The sequence below is a fragment of the Nannobrachium achirus genome (assembly GCF_963921795.1).
Source record: "Nannobrachium achirus genome assembly, chromosome: 15".
Lineage (NCBI taxonomy): Eukaryota > Metazoa > Chordata > Actinopteri > Myctophiformes > Myctophidae > Nannobrachium > Nannobrachium achirus.
In genome coordinates this window covers 28,062,203-28,082,429 of record NC_137822.1, presented here as the reverse complement: position 1 = coordinate 28,082,429, position 20,227 = coordinate 28,062,203, and the positions used below count along the sequence as shown (strand labels likewise).

At 43.5% G+C, this 20,227-nt stretch overlaps 1 protein-coding gene across 1 annotated transcript in view; it reads left to right on the top strand.

The window, feature by feature from the left end:
• rxraa (retinoid X receptor, alpha a) overlaps positions 1-20,227 on the top strand; it is a 269,828-nt gene that overhangs the window by 70,865 nt on the left and 178,736 nt on the right. Inside the window, 1 exon segment of the mRNA XM_080743804.1 lies at positions 16,054-16,170. Coding sequence (XP_080599930.1) covers positions 16,054-16,170 — 117 coding nt within the window.

Sequence of the window (20,227 nt, the reverse complement as noted above, 5' to 3'; positions counted from 1 at the left end):
GACCCCTGAAATATGGTAAAACAGCATGAGATGCATCTTTGTAATGCGAGGCGTTTGTTATGTACGGAGCCCTGGAGTGGCCATTGAGAGAGAGAGAGAGAGAGAGAGAGAGAGAGAGAGAGAGAGAGAGAGAGAGAGAGAGAGAGAGAGAGAGAGAGAGAGAGGAGGAGAGAGAGAGAGAGAGAGAGAGAGAGAGAGAGAGAGAGAGAGAAAAAATGCATTAACTCCATACTAATTTGAGGCGCCATCCAAATATGTATTTCCCTCCCTTGTGTAATCGAATTATTTGGGAGTTAACTGCGATTTTGTGATTCAAGGACAGTTGCAGATATGAGGATTGGAGTCTAGGGAGGGTGCATGGTGGTAGGGATGGGACGATATGAAAATGTCATATCCCGATTATTGTGAAAAAAAGAAATCGCGATTTACGATAGTATCGCAATAATCAAAATCCATTATCCTGGGGTGGAACATTTGCCAAAAAATAGCAGTCTCTACAAGCTCACAACGCGTCACAATGTGACGCGTTGTGAGCTTTGAGATCGGCTATTTTTTGGCAAAGACATCTGATAGAGAGTGGAAAAAAGACTGATATTAGGCTATAAGTACCTTTTACCAATTATAGAGGGTTTAAGTGGTACCGGATATGCAGCTCGGCAAATAAAGCTGAATTGACCCAGTGCATGACAGAGGACGATATCACGATAAATTAAATCTCCACGATAAGATTATCTTGAGTGTTTTTTATCACGATAAACGATCACGTATCGTCCCATCCCTACATGGAGGGAGGAAAAAAGTGCAACACAATGGTTCTTTTTCTCTCAAGGACAAAAACGTACTCGCCCAAACCGTACAATCCCATCCTGAAGCCTCCAAGGCTGCAGTCGATGAGGGCATCACACGGTGCAGGTCCTGAGTGTGTGGGAGGAGGGTCGGTGGAGTATACAGTTGTAAATAAAGCTCTATTCATTTCTCACCTACTTCAGAGTTGAGAGTTTGCAGGCTGAACACACTGCAGAGCAGTGGTTTACTCAAGCACTGTGCTTGAGTGCAATTTTGAGGTATGGTTACTATACTTGTGTATTTCCGATTTACAAATACTTTTACTTCTACTCCACTACATCTCGGATCCAACTATTGTACTTTTACTCCACTATACATTTATTTGAAAACTTTGGTTACTAGTTACTTGGCAGATATAAATTATAATATTATAAAACATACATTAACCACTTTAGCCCTATTTTATACATACATTTACATTGAAAATAGCTTATCTACAAGCTCACAACACGTCGTATCGCGACACCTTGTGAGCTTACGTAGATCTGCTATTTTCAAACATTTTGTACTTTTACTTTTGTACTTTAAGTACATTTTGATGACAACTTTGTCGTACTATTACTCGAGCGCATTTTGAATTGCGGACTTCTACTTGTAACACAGTATTTCCACATTGCAGTATTGATGCTTTTGCTAGAATAATTTGAGTACTTTTTCCACCACTGAAGGTGAATGGCATTTACAAGGCTTAGCCTGTCCCCGATTGATAGCTCGTCCACCGCTCTGCTTCTCCCACATGGGAAAGGCTTTTTTTTATTGTGCCTGGAAGATGCATTAAGGGCCCAATGAACTTTGACCTTGGGCTTGATCACCCCGGTAACGCCAAACACGAACAATGGACGCCGGAGCTTTAAGAGGATGAGGCTGCCGCGGATTCCCGGAGCTCTCATAAATGCGTGAATGTATTTCAATAAAAAGACAGGACTCGGGTCGTCTCGTAAAAGCCTGACGAGTTATACCTTTCTTTTGCGAGCGGTGTCACGCTCCAAAAAAACAGCCGATCTACAAGCTCACAACGTGTGTGGCACGGCCCGCGGTGTGAGCTTGTAGTTCGGCTGTTTTCGGTTGCACACCGGCATGAAATCGTGGCATGAAGCCCACCCGCACTTTCAGCGATGTGCCAGAAGTGTCAGATGATGAAAATAACTCACAAATAGTCTATATATATATCGTCGTTGTCGGTGGAAACCTTGTATGTCCAAAACTGTTTTATATTTTATATTTATATTATCGTTTTAAAAATGATCTAAACTAGTGAAAACAGCCGATCTACAAGCAGAAAACGCCTCAGAAAACGCCTGAGGCGTGTGCTTGTAGATCTGCTGTGTGCTTGTAGATCTGCTGTTTTCACTACTTTTGTGCGACGGCCTTGTATCGATGAAGCAGGGCTTTACTTCACGAAAAAACATACAAATTTGAAACTTGGAGATACGAGGTTTCTGCCCGACAGTGACGATATATATATGTCCACAGTATGAAACAACACTAACTTTTGATACAGAGGCGAATTTGACACACCTTTGTTTCATTAGCACGTTGTCATCAAGAGCCCTTATTCATTCAGGCTCATATCATTACATGCCCCCTTTCTTTTTTTCATTAGTGGGACGTCTTAAGACCTCGCCTTCATTAGCGCGATGTTGTAAACGCTGTACGGCGGTTTCATTAGCGTCCTATCTTTAATGAGGAAAACCCCCAGCGTGTTTACATTGCTCTGATCCCCCCTCCCCCCTCTCCCCCCTCTCCCAAACCCCACCCCCCCCCCCACCAAGGACGTGCAGAGAATGTTAAAGAGGCAGGGGCTGACATTTCTAAAAGGGCCTTTTGGTGGAAATGTTGAAAATAGCAGACGTCCAAGCTCACAACGGAGGTCGGCTATTTTTGGGGCGTTATACCACACTGAACTAAGCATAATCAAGTCAATACAAGAGATTTGGTGTAACAGCATGGACTTCTACTAGAACAGGGGCTAATACTGATATTTTCATTTTCGTTTTTTTTTAATTTTTGTCTTCATACATGTCTCTAGTTTACGTTTTGGTATGATAACCCTTTCTGAGAAGTAGCTTAATTGATGTTATCACCCGCTAGAGTCGGTGTTAGCTTTTTTTCCCTGTATAGTAAAGTTAATGGGACTGGGACACCGACTCTAGCGGGGGAGGCGCTCACTATCCCGACTATCCGCTGTTCCGACATGGTCGGCAGGTAGTTACTTAGCGTCGGCAGGTTAGTTACTTAGCGTAAGGCAGGTTAGTTACTTAGCGTAAGGCAGGTTAGTTACTGAGGTAAGGTTTACTGAGGTTAGGTTTAGGGTTGGGGTAGAGTTAGGGTTATAGTTTTAGTGTCGGAACACCGGCCCGTCGGAATATTGACGCGGACCCCTCTAGCGGGTGATAACATCAATTAAGCTACTTTTCAGAAAGGGTTATCATACAAAAATATAAACTAGAGACATGTACGAAGAAGAAAATGTTACGGTCACTGCCTTCAGGTAATTTGGCATGGAAAGAGGGCATTTGCATTTCTTTCACCATATAGTAAAAACAGCATTCATGGTCTGGAGAGGGCACTTTTTACAGACGGATAAAAGGGCAGGTGGCTCAAGCCCTGTTTGAAGTCTATGTGTGCACGTGCCTGCACCCCACCCCACCCCACCCCACCCAATCACCAGTGAGGGTAATGCTGATTGGCTGTCGGTGGGGTGTAGAGGGGGAGGATGTTTGAGCTTGTCTTGTCCCCTGAAGACAGTGTCATGCAGTTATTAGCACCCAGGGGCGTCACAAGGAGGGGGAAAGTGGGACTGAGTTACCAGGGCCTTGATTATTTTATGCTTTAGCTATTGCGAAAAGCTCACAGCGCAGCACCGAGTGCCCCACTGTGAGCTTGTAGAATAGATCTGCTATTTTTGAAAAGTAGTGAAAATGTATGCAAATCTTTGAATATATGAAGAACATTCATGGGGGGCCCGCAGTGAATCCTTGTACCCAGGGCCCAGGACTTGGCTGTGACACCCCTGATTAGCACCAATGAGATCCTCCTCCTCCTCCTCTTCCCGCTCAGGAAGTGGAGAGAGAGAGAGAGAGAGATAGAGAGAGAGAGAGAGAGAGAGAGAGAGAGAGAGAGAGAGAGAGAGAGAGAGAGAGAGAGAGAGAGAAGAGAAGAGAGAGAGAGAGAGAGAGAGAGAGAGGGGGGGGGGGTAAAGAGAAGGAAGAGATCAAACATGTCTGTAATCAAGAGCCTTGCTACAGTAGACGAGCCGGGGCATAATGACGCTCCTCTGTGTGTGTGTGTGTGTGTGTGTGTGTGTGTGTGTGTGTGTGTGTGTGTGTGTGTGTGTGTGTGTGTGTGTGTGTGTGTGTGTGTGGGTGTGTGTGTGTGTGTGTGTGTGTGTGTGTGTGTGTGTGTACTGTACGTGATAAAGAACCTTTTTAATGACAAGACATGCACCCACCCACCTATCGTCGTTGTCCGGTGGAAACCTCGTATCTCCACGTTTCAAATTTGTACGTTCTTTCGCAAAGTAAAGCCCTGCTTCGTCGTACAAGGCCGTCGCACAAAAGTAGTGAAAACGGCAGATCTGCAAGCACACAACGCCTCGCGGTGCGAGGCGTTGTGTGCTTGTAGATCGGCTGTTTTCACTAGTTTCGATCATTTTTAAAATGATAAATGCAAAACCAACAGTTTTGGACACACAAGGTTTTCACCCGACAATGACGCTAATACTGACTTACTCCTCCTGAACTTGTACGCCACTACGCTGGGAGCTTCTGCTCGCTGAGCTTTCATCGTTCGCTTCAAGGTCTGGAAAAACGAAGACCCCCCCTTTTGTTGACATTGATTTATAGCTGCTAAAAAGAAAAAGATGGGTATTTGGAAATCCATATTCTTTCTAACCCCCCCCTCCACCCAATACATACTTTTTTCATCAGAGATAAGACCGATGTTGTGAGCCTGTGTAGATCGTCTGTTTACGGCGCGATATAAATTATGAGCGATAGAAGTTTAGGGAGTATGGGTCTCTTTTTTTTTTATAGGTTCTGTTCTGGCGTTCGTATGGTGGATACAGTTACTCTAAAAGGGTTGTTTATGGAATCTAGGGAAACATTGCAATGTTGCAATATGTTCTAAGAATGATGCTCTTATTTTCCTGTTCCTGAGATGCATTTTTTCCCAGATGATGTTTTAAAAAAAACAACACTTTGTTTTCACTGTACGTTCGGTGGCCGGTCTCCCACGGCTCCCACATTTAGGTGAAGTACCCATACTATAGCATTACTCTGTCCCATGGGAAGATTATTCCACTGGACGGTTGGCAGACCGGGGATGTTGTTGTTTTTTACTCCTGTCCGCTTCATTTACAAGTGATTTTCTTTTTTTTTTTGAAAAGTCCAACTTGACTGGGAGCCTTGGCTCACAAGCTAGCGCAGTAATGGCCAGCGACATTACACAGAGACAGAGGAGCCCTATGGCTTGGTGGGATGGGACAATATGAAAATGTCATATCACGATTACTGTGACAAAAGAAATCGCGTTTTACGATATTATCGCGATAATCGAAATCCATTGTCCTGGGGCGGGAACATTTGCCAAACAATAGCAGATCTACAAGCTCACAAGCGTTGTAAGCTTGCAGATCAGCTATTTTTTGGCAAAGACATTTGATAGAGAGTGAAAAAGACTGTATCAAGTACGTATATTATAAGTTCCTTTTACCAATTATAGAGGGTTTAAGTGGTACCGGATATGCAGCTCGGCAAATAAGAAGGTTTATTGATCCCAGTGCATGACCGGCGCACAATATCACGATACATTAAATCTCCACGATACGATTATCGCAAGTGTTTTTTTATCGCGATAAAAACGATAATATCGCGTATCGTCCCATCCCTAATGGCGTGTGTCATCGTGTAGCCCTTCAACCCCTATTATGCAACCAGGAATTCGCCTTTTTGCTTCTGGAGAATTGATTTGTTTGGTCAAGACGACGACCAGGGGGAAAATCGTAGGCTGAGCATTACTGGCTTGGACCGAGACCGCGTCCAAAATAAATGTTCCCCAGGACTCGGGCCAGTCAGGTGCAGCCTGCTACTCTTGGAACTGACTCTTTTAGGCTTCTCCAAGCCGCTGACTCGCTCTTGACAACAAAAGTGCAACATCCTGAAAAGAACAATCAATCCGTCACAGACATAAGTCACGTATGCGCGGCCCGCTGTTCGCTCGTTTCTCAGGGCTCGGTTTTCTGTGCCGTTGCGCTTTGCCAACATAAATTTTCATTGCGTCTCACTCAGGCTGGTCTTGGATACACACTGACATCCCCCGATGCTTTATGATACAGATTAATCCATTCAGAACGGGTACACATTATTGTGTATCATTATTTTATGCTTTAACCAGTGAAAAATAGCAGATATACAAGCTCACAGTGCGGCACCGAGTGCCGCGCTGCGAGCTTGTAGATTCAAATTTCTAATTTTGACCCGATTCTATAAGTGTGCTATAGCCATCGTCAAAGAAAAGGTCCTTTTCACTTAAATGGAGCTCAGTTAGTCTGTTCTTGAGAGACTACTATGTCAGTGGTTCTCAAACCTTTTCATGTGAAGGACCCCGAAAATGATATTTAAATGGCCACGGACCCCCATCTCAAAATATCTAGTTCCAGGGACCACCCAGAAGCAAAATTTGAGTTACAAACGTTCGCTTTGAAAAATACATATATTCAAAGATGTGCACACATTTTCACGACTTTTTTCAAAAATAGCAGATCTACAAGCTCGCAGCGCGGCACTCGGTGCCGCACTGTGAGCTTGTTTATCTGCTATTTTTCACTGGTCAAAGCATTCAATAATTCTAGGCCTAAATGGGTTTAAACTTTATGTGTCTTAGGGCCGATATGCCCCAGACCTGTTGGACGTCTTTCCACTCATGTCAATAACATTAGCATTACGGTGCTGCCCAGGACGCGTCAACGCCAAACCGTCACATTGAGTTTAACCACTTAAAGGAGTAGTTCACCCCCAAAATGACTTTTTTTCTATTGATTACTCACGCTATGGAGACTTGAGTTCATTCATATTTTTTTGTTTTTTGTCACATTCCTAAATACAAAAAAAAAGTTAAAAAAGTATTCACCCCCATTGATTCCAGATGGGGACCCGAATGCATTTGGGTCCCCATTCGGAATCAATGGGGGTAAATTTATTGTAATCAAATTATTGTCTTATGCCTCATTCACACTACGAAAAGCCAAGCTAATGGTTTGCTTGGTAATTCAATGTATTATCTATGCAAACCAGCTTTAAACATTTCCAAGCTTTTTTTCCAGCTTGGAAATTTTAAAAGCTGGTTTGCATAGAGAATACATTGAATTACCAAGCAAACCATTAGCTTGGCTTTTCGTAGTGTGAATGAGGCATTAGGAATGTGACAAAAACCCAAAAATATTACTGAACTCAAGTCTCCATGGCATGAGTAATCAATAGGCTTACTCCTTTAAGCCATATATTTACGTTACATCCCATCTACAACGTCACACTGTGTCGCTTCGTGGCAATTTCTGCTATTTCTCAACATACTTGACTATTTTTGACAATATAATGACACTCCCAAAACGCCAGGTTGAGACTCAGTGGTAAATGTCCACTGCAGGAGAATTGTGTCTTTGTCCTTCAGTTATAGTTTCTAGACTATATGTTAATGAGTCACTCCAAATACCCCCGGTCTATTTTCATGGAGAATGATCTCAGTTTTCCTGTTTTCCCGTCTTGCTGGATCACCCCTTGTAACTGCACGGCTCAGCCCTGAATTCATCCGCAACGCTAATCAAAAGCATGGAGGAATTCATTTGACAGGATACATACCCACCTACCCAAAGCACACACGCGCGCACACGCATACGCATACGCACACGCGCACACACACTGACATATTGTCCCAGCACCACAATTATATATATTCTTCCTATATACTGTACATTATGTGTGTAAACACACACACACACACACACACACACACACACACACACACACACACACACACACACACACACACACACACACACACACACACACATAAACATATTGTTGTTGTCGGGTGGAAACCTTGTATGTTCAAAACTGTTCGTTTTCATCACCTTTTTTTATTAACTAGTGAAAGCAGCCGATCTACAAGCACACAACGCGAGGCGTTGTGTGCTTGTAGATCTGCTGTTTTGTGCGACGGCCTGGTCTGATAAAGCAGGGCTTTACTTCGCGAAAAAACGTACACATTTGAAGCTTGGAGATGCAAGGTTTCTGCCCGACAGTGACGATATTATTATCTATTTCTCTCACTCTACCTCTTGCTTTCACTCTCTCTAGGCTCTCTCTCTCTCTCTCTCTCTCTCTCTCACACACACACACACACACACACACACACACACACACACACACACACACACACACACACACACACACACACACACACACACACACACGCGCACACGCACACACACACACACACGCACACACACACACACACACACACACGCTCGTGCACGGAGCACCAGCATCCTGGACAGCTTATCATGGGGAACTAATTCAATATCCCTTTGCCTGTTTAAAATGTCATTCTCTGAGCTCATCTGGAGTGACATGTTTTTCATGGTGGAAAGGAAGCTGCTTTCTTCGCCTCATGCAGAACTCTATGGCGTGCGTGTGTGCGTGCGTGTGTGTGTGTGTGTGCGTGCTGGTGTGTCTCTGTGTGTGTGTGTGTGCTTGATGTTTGCTGAAAATCTAAAGGTCCTCATGAGGAAGGAATAAAAAAGATCAGGCCACGCGGAGATCTGCCGATTTCAATGACATCCGCATGAACTACTAGCCAGTCGATAAAGACACAACGGGTCTCAGTCCTCAGGAAATGTTAAAGAACACAAAGGAGTTTTTTCCAGTTTGACTGAAGAGGCTGACCTGTCGCTCGCAAAGTGAAATGCCACTCGGATGAGTCAGTTAATTCCATTTAGGCCAGGGGTATTCAACGTTTTCAGGCCAAGAAGGACCCCCTCTATTGTATAAATGTGTGATGCAGATTTTCATCGATTTCATAGATAGATTCATAGACTTGTTTGACGGCACTGTCAATCAGGCTATGTTGGATTCGTGTTTTTAGTTAACTTGACCTTTCACTCTGTACTTGGTCTGCTCTGTTTTTTTACCTCTACACCAAACCTATTTGCAGAAAATAACCGATCTACTATTAGATCGGCTATTAGCCGATCTACTATTAGATCTACTATTAGAATAGCAGTAGATCTGCTATTTTTGGCTAAAGTTCTCCTCAGAATAGGGATGCGAGGGTTCAAGTTGTTAATTCAAAAGAATTATCCTATCACAAAGATTTGGCGGCCTGCCTGTAGTAACTCTGAGGACCCCCTAGGGGTCCCGAACCCCCTGTTGAAGACCTGTGATTTAGGGCATCAGCAAGGACTGAAAATAAGTGGTTGATGCAAGCATATATTTGGTGGTTTGGTGTTGGCATGATCACATGGTGCATTTAGTTGCTGGTCTCCTCATCTCTGTCTGGTTTTTGTGGTGGTGTTAGGTTATTTAAAGCAGTTCTTCTCAACCCTTTTCATGTCAAGGACCTCCAAATTGACACTTATTATTTTTACGGCTCTTGCATTGATACCCAACCATTTTAATTATCAAGGACCCCCAGTTTGACATGCATTCGGCTACGGACCCCCATTTAATAGGATTTCTTTCTCCCGATTTATATTGTAAAATCAATGTTAATGTAACTCTGAGAGCGCTGTTAGGGTCCATTTGGTTCCATTTGTACACTCTCTGAGTTACATAACCATAAGGGTACATTTGGTTCCTAACTATCATTTAGCTGGGGACCCCCTGGAACTCCCTCAAGGACCCCTGGGTGTCCCCGGACCCAACTTTGATCTGAGCTCTCACACTCCATAATAATGAAACGTCTGTATTGCCATCGCACACACACTGGGAACACAACAGCTAAAAGAGTGTCCACATGGCGTTGTGGGAGGCTTCCTTGCCGGAGGAAGAGGAGATAAGAACAGATTCATATTCCAGTGTAAAAACATAGGGAGGTAATTGGCAAACACCCCGAGTGAGTTTATTAGTTGACTGAGATCTTATAACAAAAACAACTTGGCAGCAAGCATTGAACTCAGAGGTTCAACTCTATTCATTGTCACTCCTTTATGAAAGAACACAGATATAGGGCCCTATTTTCGTCCGTGCCTTACCCCTTACTATTTTGATAAACATTTTAAAATAGTTTAACTAGCCGATCTACATCGACATGTTATGAGCTTGTAGATCGTTTTTTTTTTTGTTTTTTTTTTTAAAGTATTTTAAAATGTTTTTCACAAAAGTAAAAAAAAGTAGGGATAAGGGGTAAGGCATGGACAAAAAAAGGGCCCTATATACTGTAGTGTTTTCTATCAACCTAAACGTCACTTAATGTATCTTTATGCTTTAGCTATCAAAAATAAGCAGATATACAAGCTCGAGTCTTGCATATTTTTGATCTGATTCTATAAATGTCTTTCTTCTAAATCCTTCTAAGGTTTCTTTGTCAGTGGTTCTCAAACTCATGTGAAGGATGGAGCCCTAGATGTATTTGGCCGCCGACCCAACTCAAAATATGTTGTGCCAGGGACCCCCAGTTGCAGAGATTTGAGTTACAAAAGTTTGCTTTGGAAAATATATATTCAAAGACTATATATTTCAAAAATAGCAGATCTACAAGCTCACAGCGCGGCACTCTGTGCTTGTATCTGCTATTTTTTCAATAGCTAAAATAATTCCATGTCTTAATGGGTTAAACTTACTGTAGATAGACTACAGTTGACACACTGAGGATGTACGTTTCTCCTCAGCGTTGTTTGCTATTTTTTGGTTATTTGCCCCCCCCCCCCCCCCCCCCCCCCCCAACTGACAGGGATGATGTCAGTGGCAGGGGTGAATGGTGGTCCGGAGGGGGTACTACTACAGACCACTCAGATGCCCCATTGTGCCACATAATGACTTCCCTATTGAGAATGACCCCCAGTGACCCCAGAGACAGACAGCAAGACGGCCTCCTCTCCTCTCGGCCCCCCAAGGCACCTCGTCGGCCCAGTTTTTGGCATTTGGCCCACGCAGAGTCCCCCCGTCCCTGGCCACCCTGTGGCCTCCCAAATGCCACCCCTCCCCTGGCTGTCTAGACCTGGGGTCCCCGCCGGGTTCCCAAAGCTTTTCAAGACACATTTGGTCACTGTCGGGGCAGAAATCTTGTATCTTCAAAGTTTCGAAACGATATGTTCTTTCGTAAATGAACCCATTTAGGCCTAGAATTATTGAATGCTTTAACTATTGAAAAATAGCAGATCTACAAGCTCACGAGTGCCGCGCTGCGTACAGAGCTATTGTTTGATTCAAAAGACACTTATAGAATCGGGTCAAAATTCTAATTTTCACAATTTTTCATGAATAGCAGATCGACAAGCTCGCAGCGCGGCACTCGGTGCCGCGCTGTGAGCTTGTATATCTGCTATTTTTCAATAGTTAAAGCATAAAATAATGATACAGAATAATGTGTACGCGTTCTAAATGGGTTAAAGCCCTACTTCGTCATACAAGAGTGTTGCACAAAAGTAGTGAAATTAGCCGATCTACAAGCACACAACGCCTCGTGCCGCGAGGTGTTGTGCCAAAAAGGCGTTACTGCCAAAAATAACGCTGTCTATGTAGCTCCCTGCCAGGCCCGATAAACCCGAGAATGTAATAAGCTTTAATTTTTTATTTTTTTTATCGCCCCCGGAACTAAAAAAGTGGAACTATACCTCTCTGAGCGGTTTCTTCACGGACCCATTTGATCGCTGCACTATTACCATGGCAACCGTCCCTCCGAGCCATGGGATGGTTCACACACTGTTTATACAACACAGGAGCCAGTTCCTGAACGGATTGTCAGTTTTTAAAATGTTTTTGTTGATTTGAAGTTGTGGACATTGTAAACATGCACAATGCGTGGTTGGGGTCCGATCGTGGATACTGATGGATACGCGCCCACGTTAAAAGGTAAGAGAAGACAGGCAGTAAGCTACATAGGGATTTTCTAGGGACTATCGGGAGTTGTGATCAATGAGTTCAAATAATAATTAAGAAAAGGTTTTGGACATAAGGTTTCCACCCGACAGCAATGATTTGGTGTCTCACTGTCTCCCCAGGACCCAAACTTAGAAAAATACATTATATATGAACCCACTTGAACCAATCTACAGGCTGGATCTACAAGCAAGTTGTGAGCTTGTTGATCTGCTATTTACACTTTTTCTTCAACGTTTTTTTTTAATTTCTGGATTTTATTTAAAATTTCAGGAAATCTTTTGAAAAAGAGATATTTACTTGCAGCACATAAAAATGGGTCATGCATGCGACCCCAAAATGGGTCCCGACCCATATTGTTTGGGAAGCTCTGGTCTGGAGACTCTGGTGCGTAGGCATGGAGCCCTGTGAGGCTGGCTGGTGCGCTCTCAGGGTGAGGAAGTCAGGGTGGGTGAGGGCCAGCCAGACACAGCTGTAAATGTGAGAGGTTAGCAGGGTCTGATGCCTGGTGGTGGCAGGAGGCTGGCAGATGTGCGGTATTTTCAGATCAGGGCGGGCACTACAGGTCAGGAGCAGTGGTGTCAGTTCTGCAGAAGCTAAGGTATGGCAACATGACTGGTGTCTTAGACCAGTGGTTCTCAACCTTTTCAGGCTGCGACCCCCAAGGCAACATAATCATATTTGAACTGGGGACCCCCCGCCCTGACAAGCACTTGGAGTTGTAAGAGTAGAGGCATTACATTTTGGATAACACAGTTCTATTGTGAAAATAGCAGATCTAAATGCTCACAACGCCTCGCGTGAGCATGTAGATCGTCTGTTTTCAGAATTTCTGTCTCTAAAATTTGACAATTTGCAATTGGCCAATGTTTAATTTGTAATTTTAGAGGTATTAAAAAGTCCTTAAATTGTCACTATAGAAATGTGCAGATACCCTCTATCCACAACTTTCCAACATCCCATAGTGCATTGCGCAGAAGTTGGACGGAGCTTCCGGCGCAGCAGCCGAGTGTGATCTACAAGCTCACAACGGCTGCATCTGCGACGCGACGTGAGCTTGTATGTCTGCTGTTAACCGGAAGTGTGGTGCAAAACATTCTCCAGTAAATTCCCGCGGAAAGAGGTGGATACAATTACATGTTAGGTTGGTTTGTTTACTGTTGAGTGCGAAGTGAATCATCTGGGGACCCCCCAAAACTATTTGGGGACCCCCCCTGGGGGTCCTGGCACACAGGTTGACAGATCTTAGACACCAGTCATGCTGCCATGTACCTTAGCAACAGGCATGATGAATTTATTTTAAGTACATTTTATTTTTTTCCCCTGTAGCCATGCCCAATTGACGCCTCTGGACAGGAGTGATCTTAGCCAGTGGTGGTTTTCAACCTTTCTGTGGCCAAGGGTAGGGATGCGGTATCGGTACTCGTGGTATCGGTACTCGCCCCGATACCGGCCTATTTTGCGGTATCGGTACTCGTCAGATACTGCTCACAAAGCGCCCGAGTACCCTGTGTGTTCCGCCACTTCGCCTTTCTCTCTCTCTCTTAAAGTATCAAAAGTAAAAATACAATATGTTTGAGCATAGCAGATCTAGAAGATCATGCACAGTACAGGAATTTCCATGGGCTAAACCTGAAAAAAAAAGTGAAATGTGTGGCAGTTGTGCCATGTTCTGGGAAAGCAATGCAATTTAATGTGTTATATACAGCCAGAAAGTGAGGAACATCTGATAAAATAAAAATAAAAAACGTAATTTAAAGACATTTTGTATTATTAATTGTACTCGTATCGGTACTCGACTACTCGGTATTGGCGAGTACTCAAAATGAAGTACTCGTACTTGTACTCGGTCAGCAAAAAAGTGGTATCGGGACATCCCTAGCCAAGGGCACACCGATGGAAGTTGAAACTAAGCTCATGCAAATGTGGTGAAAATAGGTAGATTGCAATAGATCTGCAAGCTCACAGCGTGTCACGTTGCCAGAGAAATGTGCTGCTGATCAGTCCTGCGTGCTTTGCGAGATTAGCCCTAACACACACACTCTCACACACACATAAACACACGGGCGCACATACATTCACAGCGAGAGACAGACTCAGACTCACCCCCTTCTAGATCAGTTGTTCTCAACCTTCTCTGGCCGCTACCCCCCAAATAATCATATTTGAACTGGGGACCCCCAGTAAAAGTTTTTGTTTTGTATAACACAGTTCTATTGTGAAAATAGCAGATCTACATGCTTGTGAGCATGTAGATCGGCTATTTTCACAATTTTCGCCTCTAGAGGTATTAAAAAGTCCTAAATTGTCACTTTAGAAATGGTGCATATACCCTCTATACACTTACATTTCATGTTGGATTGTTTACTGTTGAGTGAGAGAAAACAGTGTTGCACATTAAGCTAATCATCTCGGGACCCCTCAAAATAATTTGGGGACCCCTCTGGGGGTCCCGACCCACAGGTTGAGAACCACTGTTCTAGATGGCTCTGCCTCTTACTAGCCACACCATAACAACAGCAGACCAAAGTGTGTTGTGTTGTCCTGGTAACCAACGTTCTATTCAACAAACAGCTGCTACAGTTTGATCATTACTGTTGTTATGGTTAATAGGTGTCAAAACTCAGACTTGATGTGGTTAAGTGATGCACAGAGACTTAAATGGCTTTTTGATTACAAGGTATTTGCATTTGATGATTATTTAGAAGGAGGCGGCTTCGGTTAAGAGAACAAAGGGGAACATATGCTTGATGTGTTTGTTTTGGCTCTTTGTTGGCTCACAAATAATGATTTCAAAATTTGCCTTTGTGTAAAATCGTTGCCCATCCGGCAGCTTGAGAAGTGTACAGTATGTAATATAATTGTTCTTGTGGTGTCTTGAAACAACGAAAATAAAGAATCATTCATTCATTTGTTCGTTCATTTGTTTGTTCATTCATTCATACATAAACATGCATACATACATACATACATACGTGTACAGTTCATTCATTCATTCATTCATTCATTCATTCATTCATTCATTCATATATATGCATACATACATACATACATACATACATACATACATACATACATACATACATACATTGATCCATACATACATAAATATATACATACATACAGTATGCTGTTTAATTTAGACGTGCGATTAAACTGTTACAGTGATTGAGCAAGTGAGCATTTTCAATGGTCGTGGTATAGCAAGCAACCCTCTAACCTTCAACCTGCCGTCCCTATTTTGGGCATGTCATTTTAGGCCAGGGGTCTTCAACGTTTTCAGGCCAAGGACCCCTTAGTTGAGAGAGATGAAGCAGGGACCCCCACAACATGTTCATAGATTCCATATAGTTTCATTGACAGCACAATCATCAGTGTATTTTGGATTCATGTCAATTTGTGTTTTCAGATATTTATCCTCTTGAACCGTCAATACTTAATAAACTTGATCTTTCACTCTGTACTTGTCTGCTCTTTTACCCCCTCTACACCAAACCTCTTTGCCGAAAATAGCTGATCTACAAGCTCACAACGCCTCTCAGCGCGAGGCGTTGTTAGCTTGTAGATTTGCTATTTTTGGCTACAGTTCTCAGAAAATGGACACTATAGGGTTCAAGTTGTTAATATTATAAAGTAACTCTGAGGACCCGGCCTGACCCCCTGTTGAAGACCCCTTTTCTAGGGAAAGTAGAAGGAAAACAAAGAATTTGCAATTATTTATTTAGAAAATTGAGATTGAGATCTGTTTTATTTTTATATATTTTTTTAAATATAGAGATCTTTAGGTGGTTAACTCTCTCGTGTCCCTTGGTGCCTCCTATAGCCTGCCCTGCCCCCATCCATCCCCCCCCCCCCCCCTGTTCCCTTATGAATCATACTAAAGGTTAAACTCCGAGTGGGGCCGCTTCCTAATCTGTATTGACATTCCTCTTCAACCGTAATCAGCCTTCAAACCACTTGGCCCTCTGCGTCGCACATGACGGGTGTTTTAGTGTCAAGTCTCATCGTCTCCTGTCTGCTAACCTTCTCCCCCACCCCCCCCCCCCCCCCCTCCTCTCTCTCTCTCTCTCTCTCTCTCTCTCTCTCTCTCTCTCTCTCTGTGACATTAAAGGGTTCTTGAAGCCCCAGTGCTCCTTGGCTCCCCCCTCCCACCAACGAGGCCGGTCCGGCGAGGCGTGTTCCTGTTTCAGCGGCATGTGTCACCTCCACCAGAGACGCCTATCCACAGGTACGTGGCCCCCTTCAAGTACCATGCATAGTAAATACATAAGGACCGCAGGTCTACGCTAGAAACGTAGGGGGAGAGAGAGATTTCTTCCGTTTGGTCCGTTTGGTGTCCGTTTTTTCTCCCTGTCCGTAGGCTATAGCGGACAACACCCAACCCGACGTATTAAAACCGATTAAAACGCCAGATCACCAGATACGAGAGATGGGGGCTACTCAGTGAGTGTGGTTCATGCAGCCAAAATCCGTCTCACTTGCGCTTCGAATCGCTCTGTCCTGCAGCTCTGCAGCGGTGCAATACAGGCACGCGGTCCCAACGGCGGGCGGTCGGCCCGCCCTCCGCAGGAACTATGCATTCCAACATAATTAACGTAATGTGCTCTCTCACCCAAAACGTACACAAAATCAAACGTGCGGAACTATAAACGGCCCGTCCACCAGAGACGCCTATCCACAGGTACACAGCTGGGGTTGGCCTCCCCTCAGGGAACTGCACTGCTCAGTCAGGTGATTAACCCTGCAAGGCCCAGCGTGGCTTTTTGGCAACATTTTTTTTTTTTTTTTTTTTTAATTTTATAATTAGTTTTCCTGTTCTTTTTTCACATTAACATCACCATTAAATCCTATTGTTTAGTATTACAATGCCATTGGCCACGATATTTGCATATAAATACCCCCCACAGAGACTGACATTCACACCTCCCAGAGAAGTTGAAATTCCAGCGTCTGGACCAACAACATCTCACTTTTTAACTGAAACTATTCCTCACTAAAACATAAGTAAAATGCCTGTAATATTTTTTTTCGTGATCATTAGAATGTCTAGAACATGTACATGTGTTATTATTGTGAAAAATATCCCCAAAATGCAAATTAGAGCATGATTTATGATTTATGGCTATAACATCTTACAAAAACATTATTAATATTTTAACATTACATTTTCCTGTGATTTTTATTTTTTTATTTTTTGGCCAGTAGAAATTAATTCGGGTCTTGCAGGGTTAATGGTATATTTGCATGTGTAGCTCCACTGATTGACAAGTTAACAGAGCCACCCACCACCCCCACCCCCTCCCCTTTACACACAAACCTCACTTACCCTGACTGGACAACAGGGTCAGTGTGACACGACTGTAGCCGGGTATTCATGATCCTTAATCTGTGGCATGTGGGGAGTGAGCGGAGCGACAAGTGCTATGCAGGACACGTGCTGCGCTGCGCTGCGCTGGGCTGGGCGGACGGCGTTCGCCACTCACTAACCCAGAGCGCCCAACCCCCTCTTCCATGTCAGTCTGTCACTGCTGAGTGGTCTGTAAAGTGCAGTGGTTCTCAACTTTTCAGGCCCCGACCCCCCAAAATAATCATATTTTAACTGGGGACCCTCCACACCCTGACGAGCACTAAGAGCTGAGGAATTACATTTTGTAGGACATGGTTCTACCTCTAATATTTGACAATTTGCCAATGTTTAATTTGTAAAAATTATTTCAATTGTCACTTTAGAAATGTGCAGATACCCTCTATAAACTTTAACTTTATGTTGGTTTGTTTACTGTTGAGTGAGAAAACAATGTTGCACATTAAGTTAATTGTCTGGAGACCCCCCAAAATAATTTGGGGACCCCCCCCCCCCTAGGGGTCTCGACCCACAGGTTGAGAACCACTGCTCTAACCCACAGGGCCCAACCCCCTCTTCCGTGTCAGTGCTGTCACTGCTGAGTGGTCTGTAAGTGGACAGCAGGTCATTCCAGGAGAGCACCGCCAGCACGACAAACACACACTCTTGGTTTCAGCGTTCCTTAACGATTCCATTTGTACGCTCTCAAAGTTATGGCGGTTCTTTGAAATAAAAAAAAAACACCGGCAGACGTGAAGTCCACATACCACCTTTGACAGTGTGATCAAACCCGTTTGATGTGATGGATTCCAGTTCCTCAATGTTGGTTCCGGTTCCTTCTGTTCCACCGGTTACGGATCCCCAACCTGGCATGTTTTTTTTTTGGAGTGTGTATATCAGCTTCTTCACCACATGAACCCTAGCCCTGGTTATGTCACAAAAGATGAACATTTGGCGGAAATAGCCATTGAAGCTTGCTATTTGACAAAGAGATGTAGAGCAGGGGTCTTCAACGTTTTCAGGCCGAGGACCCCTTAGTTGAGAGAGAGATGAAGCAGGGACCCCCACACCTTGTTGACAGCACAATCAACAGTGTATTTTCGATTCATGTCAATTTGTGTTTTCAGATATTTAACCACTTGAACCGTCATTACTTAAAAAACTGGACCTTTCACTCTGTACTTAGTCTGCTCTTTTTCCCCTCTACACCAAACTTCTTTGCCGAAAATAGCCGATCTACAAGCTCACAACGCCTCGCAGCGCGAGGAGTTGTGAGCTTGTAGATCTGCTATTTTTGGCTAAAGTTCTCAGAATATGGACACGAGGATTCAAGTGGTTAATATAACAAAATATATATCACTCAAAGATTAGGAGGACCTGCTGTAGTAACTCTGAGGACCCCCTAGGGGTCCCGGACCCCTGTTGAAGACCCCTGATGTAGAGGTTTAGACAAAGATGTGTAGAGGGGAAAACTAGGGAGCTTTCAATGGGAATGGAGTGGTTTGCTGCCATTTGCAGATTCTGCCAGAAAGAGTGCTCCCATTGAAATGCATTGGCAGAATCCGCCCTCTTATGTAGAATAGAAGTGCAGTGTGACCGTGACCTTAGTGGTTAATGTACTCAAGATTGATGATAGTAGATGTTACCTGGAATTGTTATTTTGACACAGATAAAATATGTGTTCCAGGAACAAACAAAACCCATTCCATAACGAGAATGCTTAGATGACCTCGACCTGGGCCCAGTATGAACTGCAAACACAACACATTTCTCCTGTTTTGTTTAAGATTGGGAGAAGTGAACTGAATGTTCCCGCTTGAGGGATCAAGTTATGTGATTATTAAATATCTTTCAGTCAAATCATGAGTGGCCTGCAGTTACGTAAAGTGCCAGTTATTAAAACTAGCCCTTACCCGTTCAAAGATATGAGCTCTGAAATGATGTGCAGTGTGTGGGTTATGGGGTGCACTGTGGGTACACAGTATATGAAGGATGGAAAGTAACTTTAAATGGTGCTTACATGATAATATGTAGGAGCATCAATGTAAGAAATACCCGTTTCGTTTGGCTATAGAGATACTACTACTACTACTACTGATCTGCATGCTTTTTGGACAACATCGGGGCCATGACACTCCCCCCCACCCCCCCGCCTGCGCGCACACACACACACACACACACACACACACACACACACACACACACACACACACACACACACACACACACACACACACACACACACAGAGCTGGTTAAACATGTTGCCTCATGCTAGATGCAGAATAGATAGGCCTCATGCTAGATGCAGAATAGATAGTAGATGCACCATAAAAATGCTAATATACAGCATACGATTTGTGAAAGTGACAAACGGGCTTCACAGTTATGTTAGGTGTGTTCATATGCTAATGGTGATGCGATTTCAGATCAATTGCTCCAGCCACTGAGGAGAAACGCTGTTTCAGACAGACAGACAGACACTCAGACAGACAGACAGACATTTGGAAAATTATATGTTTGATATGTTCTGGTAAGTGTTGTAACCGATTCAGAAACATTTGTTATCATCTTGTCATAATTGCAGGGTTGATACTGTAAGTGTGTCTCCCACACTGACCATATCTTGCTACCACATTAAGCATTTAATCGTTAATGTTCCAACTCTAGCTCAGTTCAGAGTGAACTGTGTTGGCTTCAATCAGTGAGTGTTGTCAAAATCTGGAAAATACGACAGTATATGATATAAAATAGAATGTATATATAGAAAGTATAAAATAAATATAGTACCATACAGAACATATAAGTACAGAACATATAAGTATAAATACAGAACATATAAGTAGTAGAATAATAGTAACTCATGAATACATATCTGTTTGTGTGATTCTAAGCAATGCTATCGATAGTACAGACAGATCTTATAGCACGTCATTTATCAAC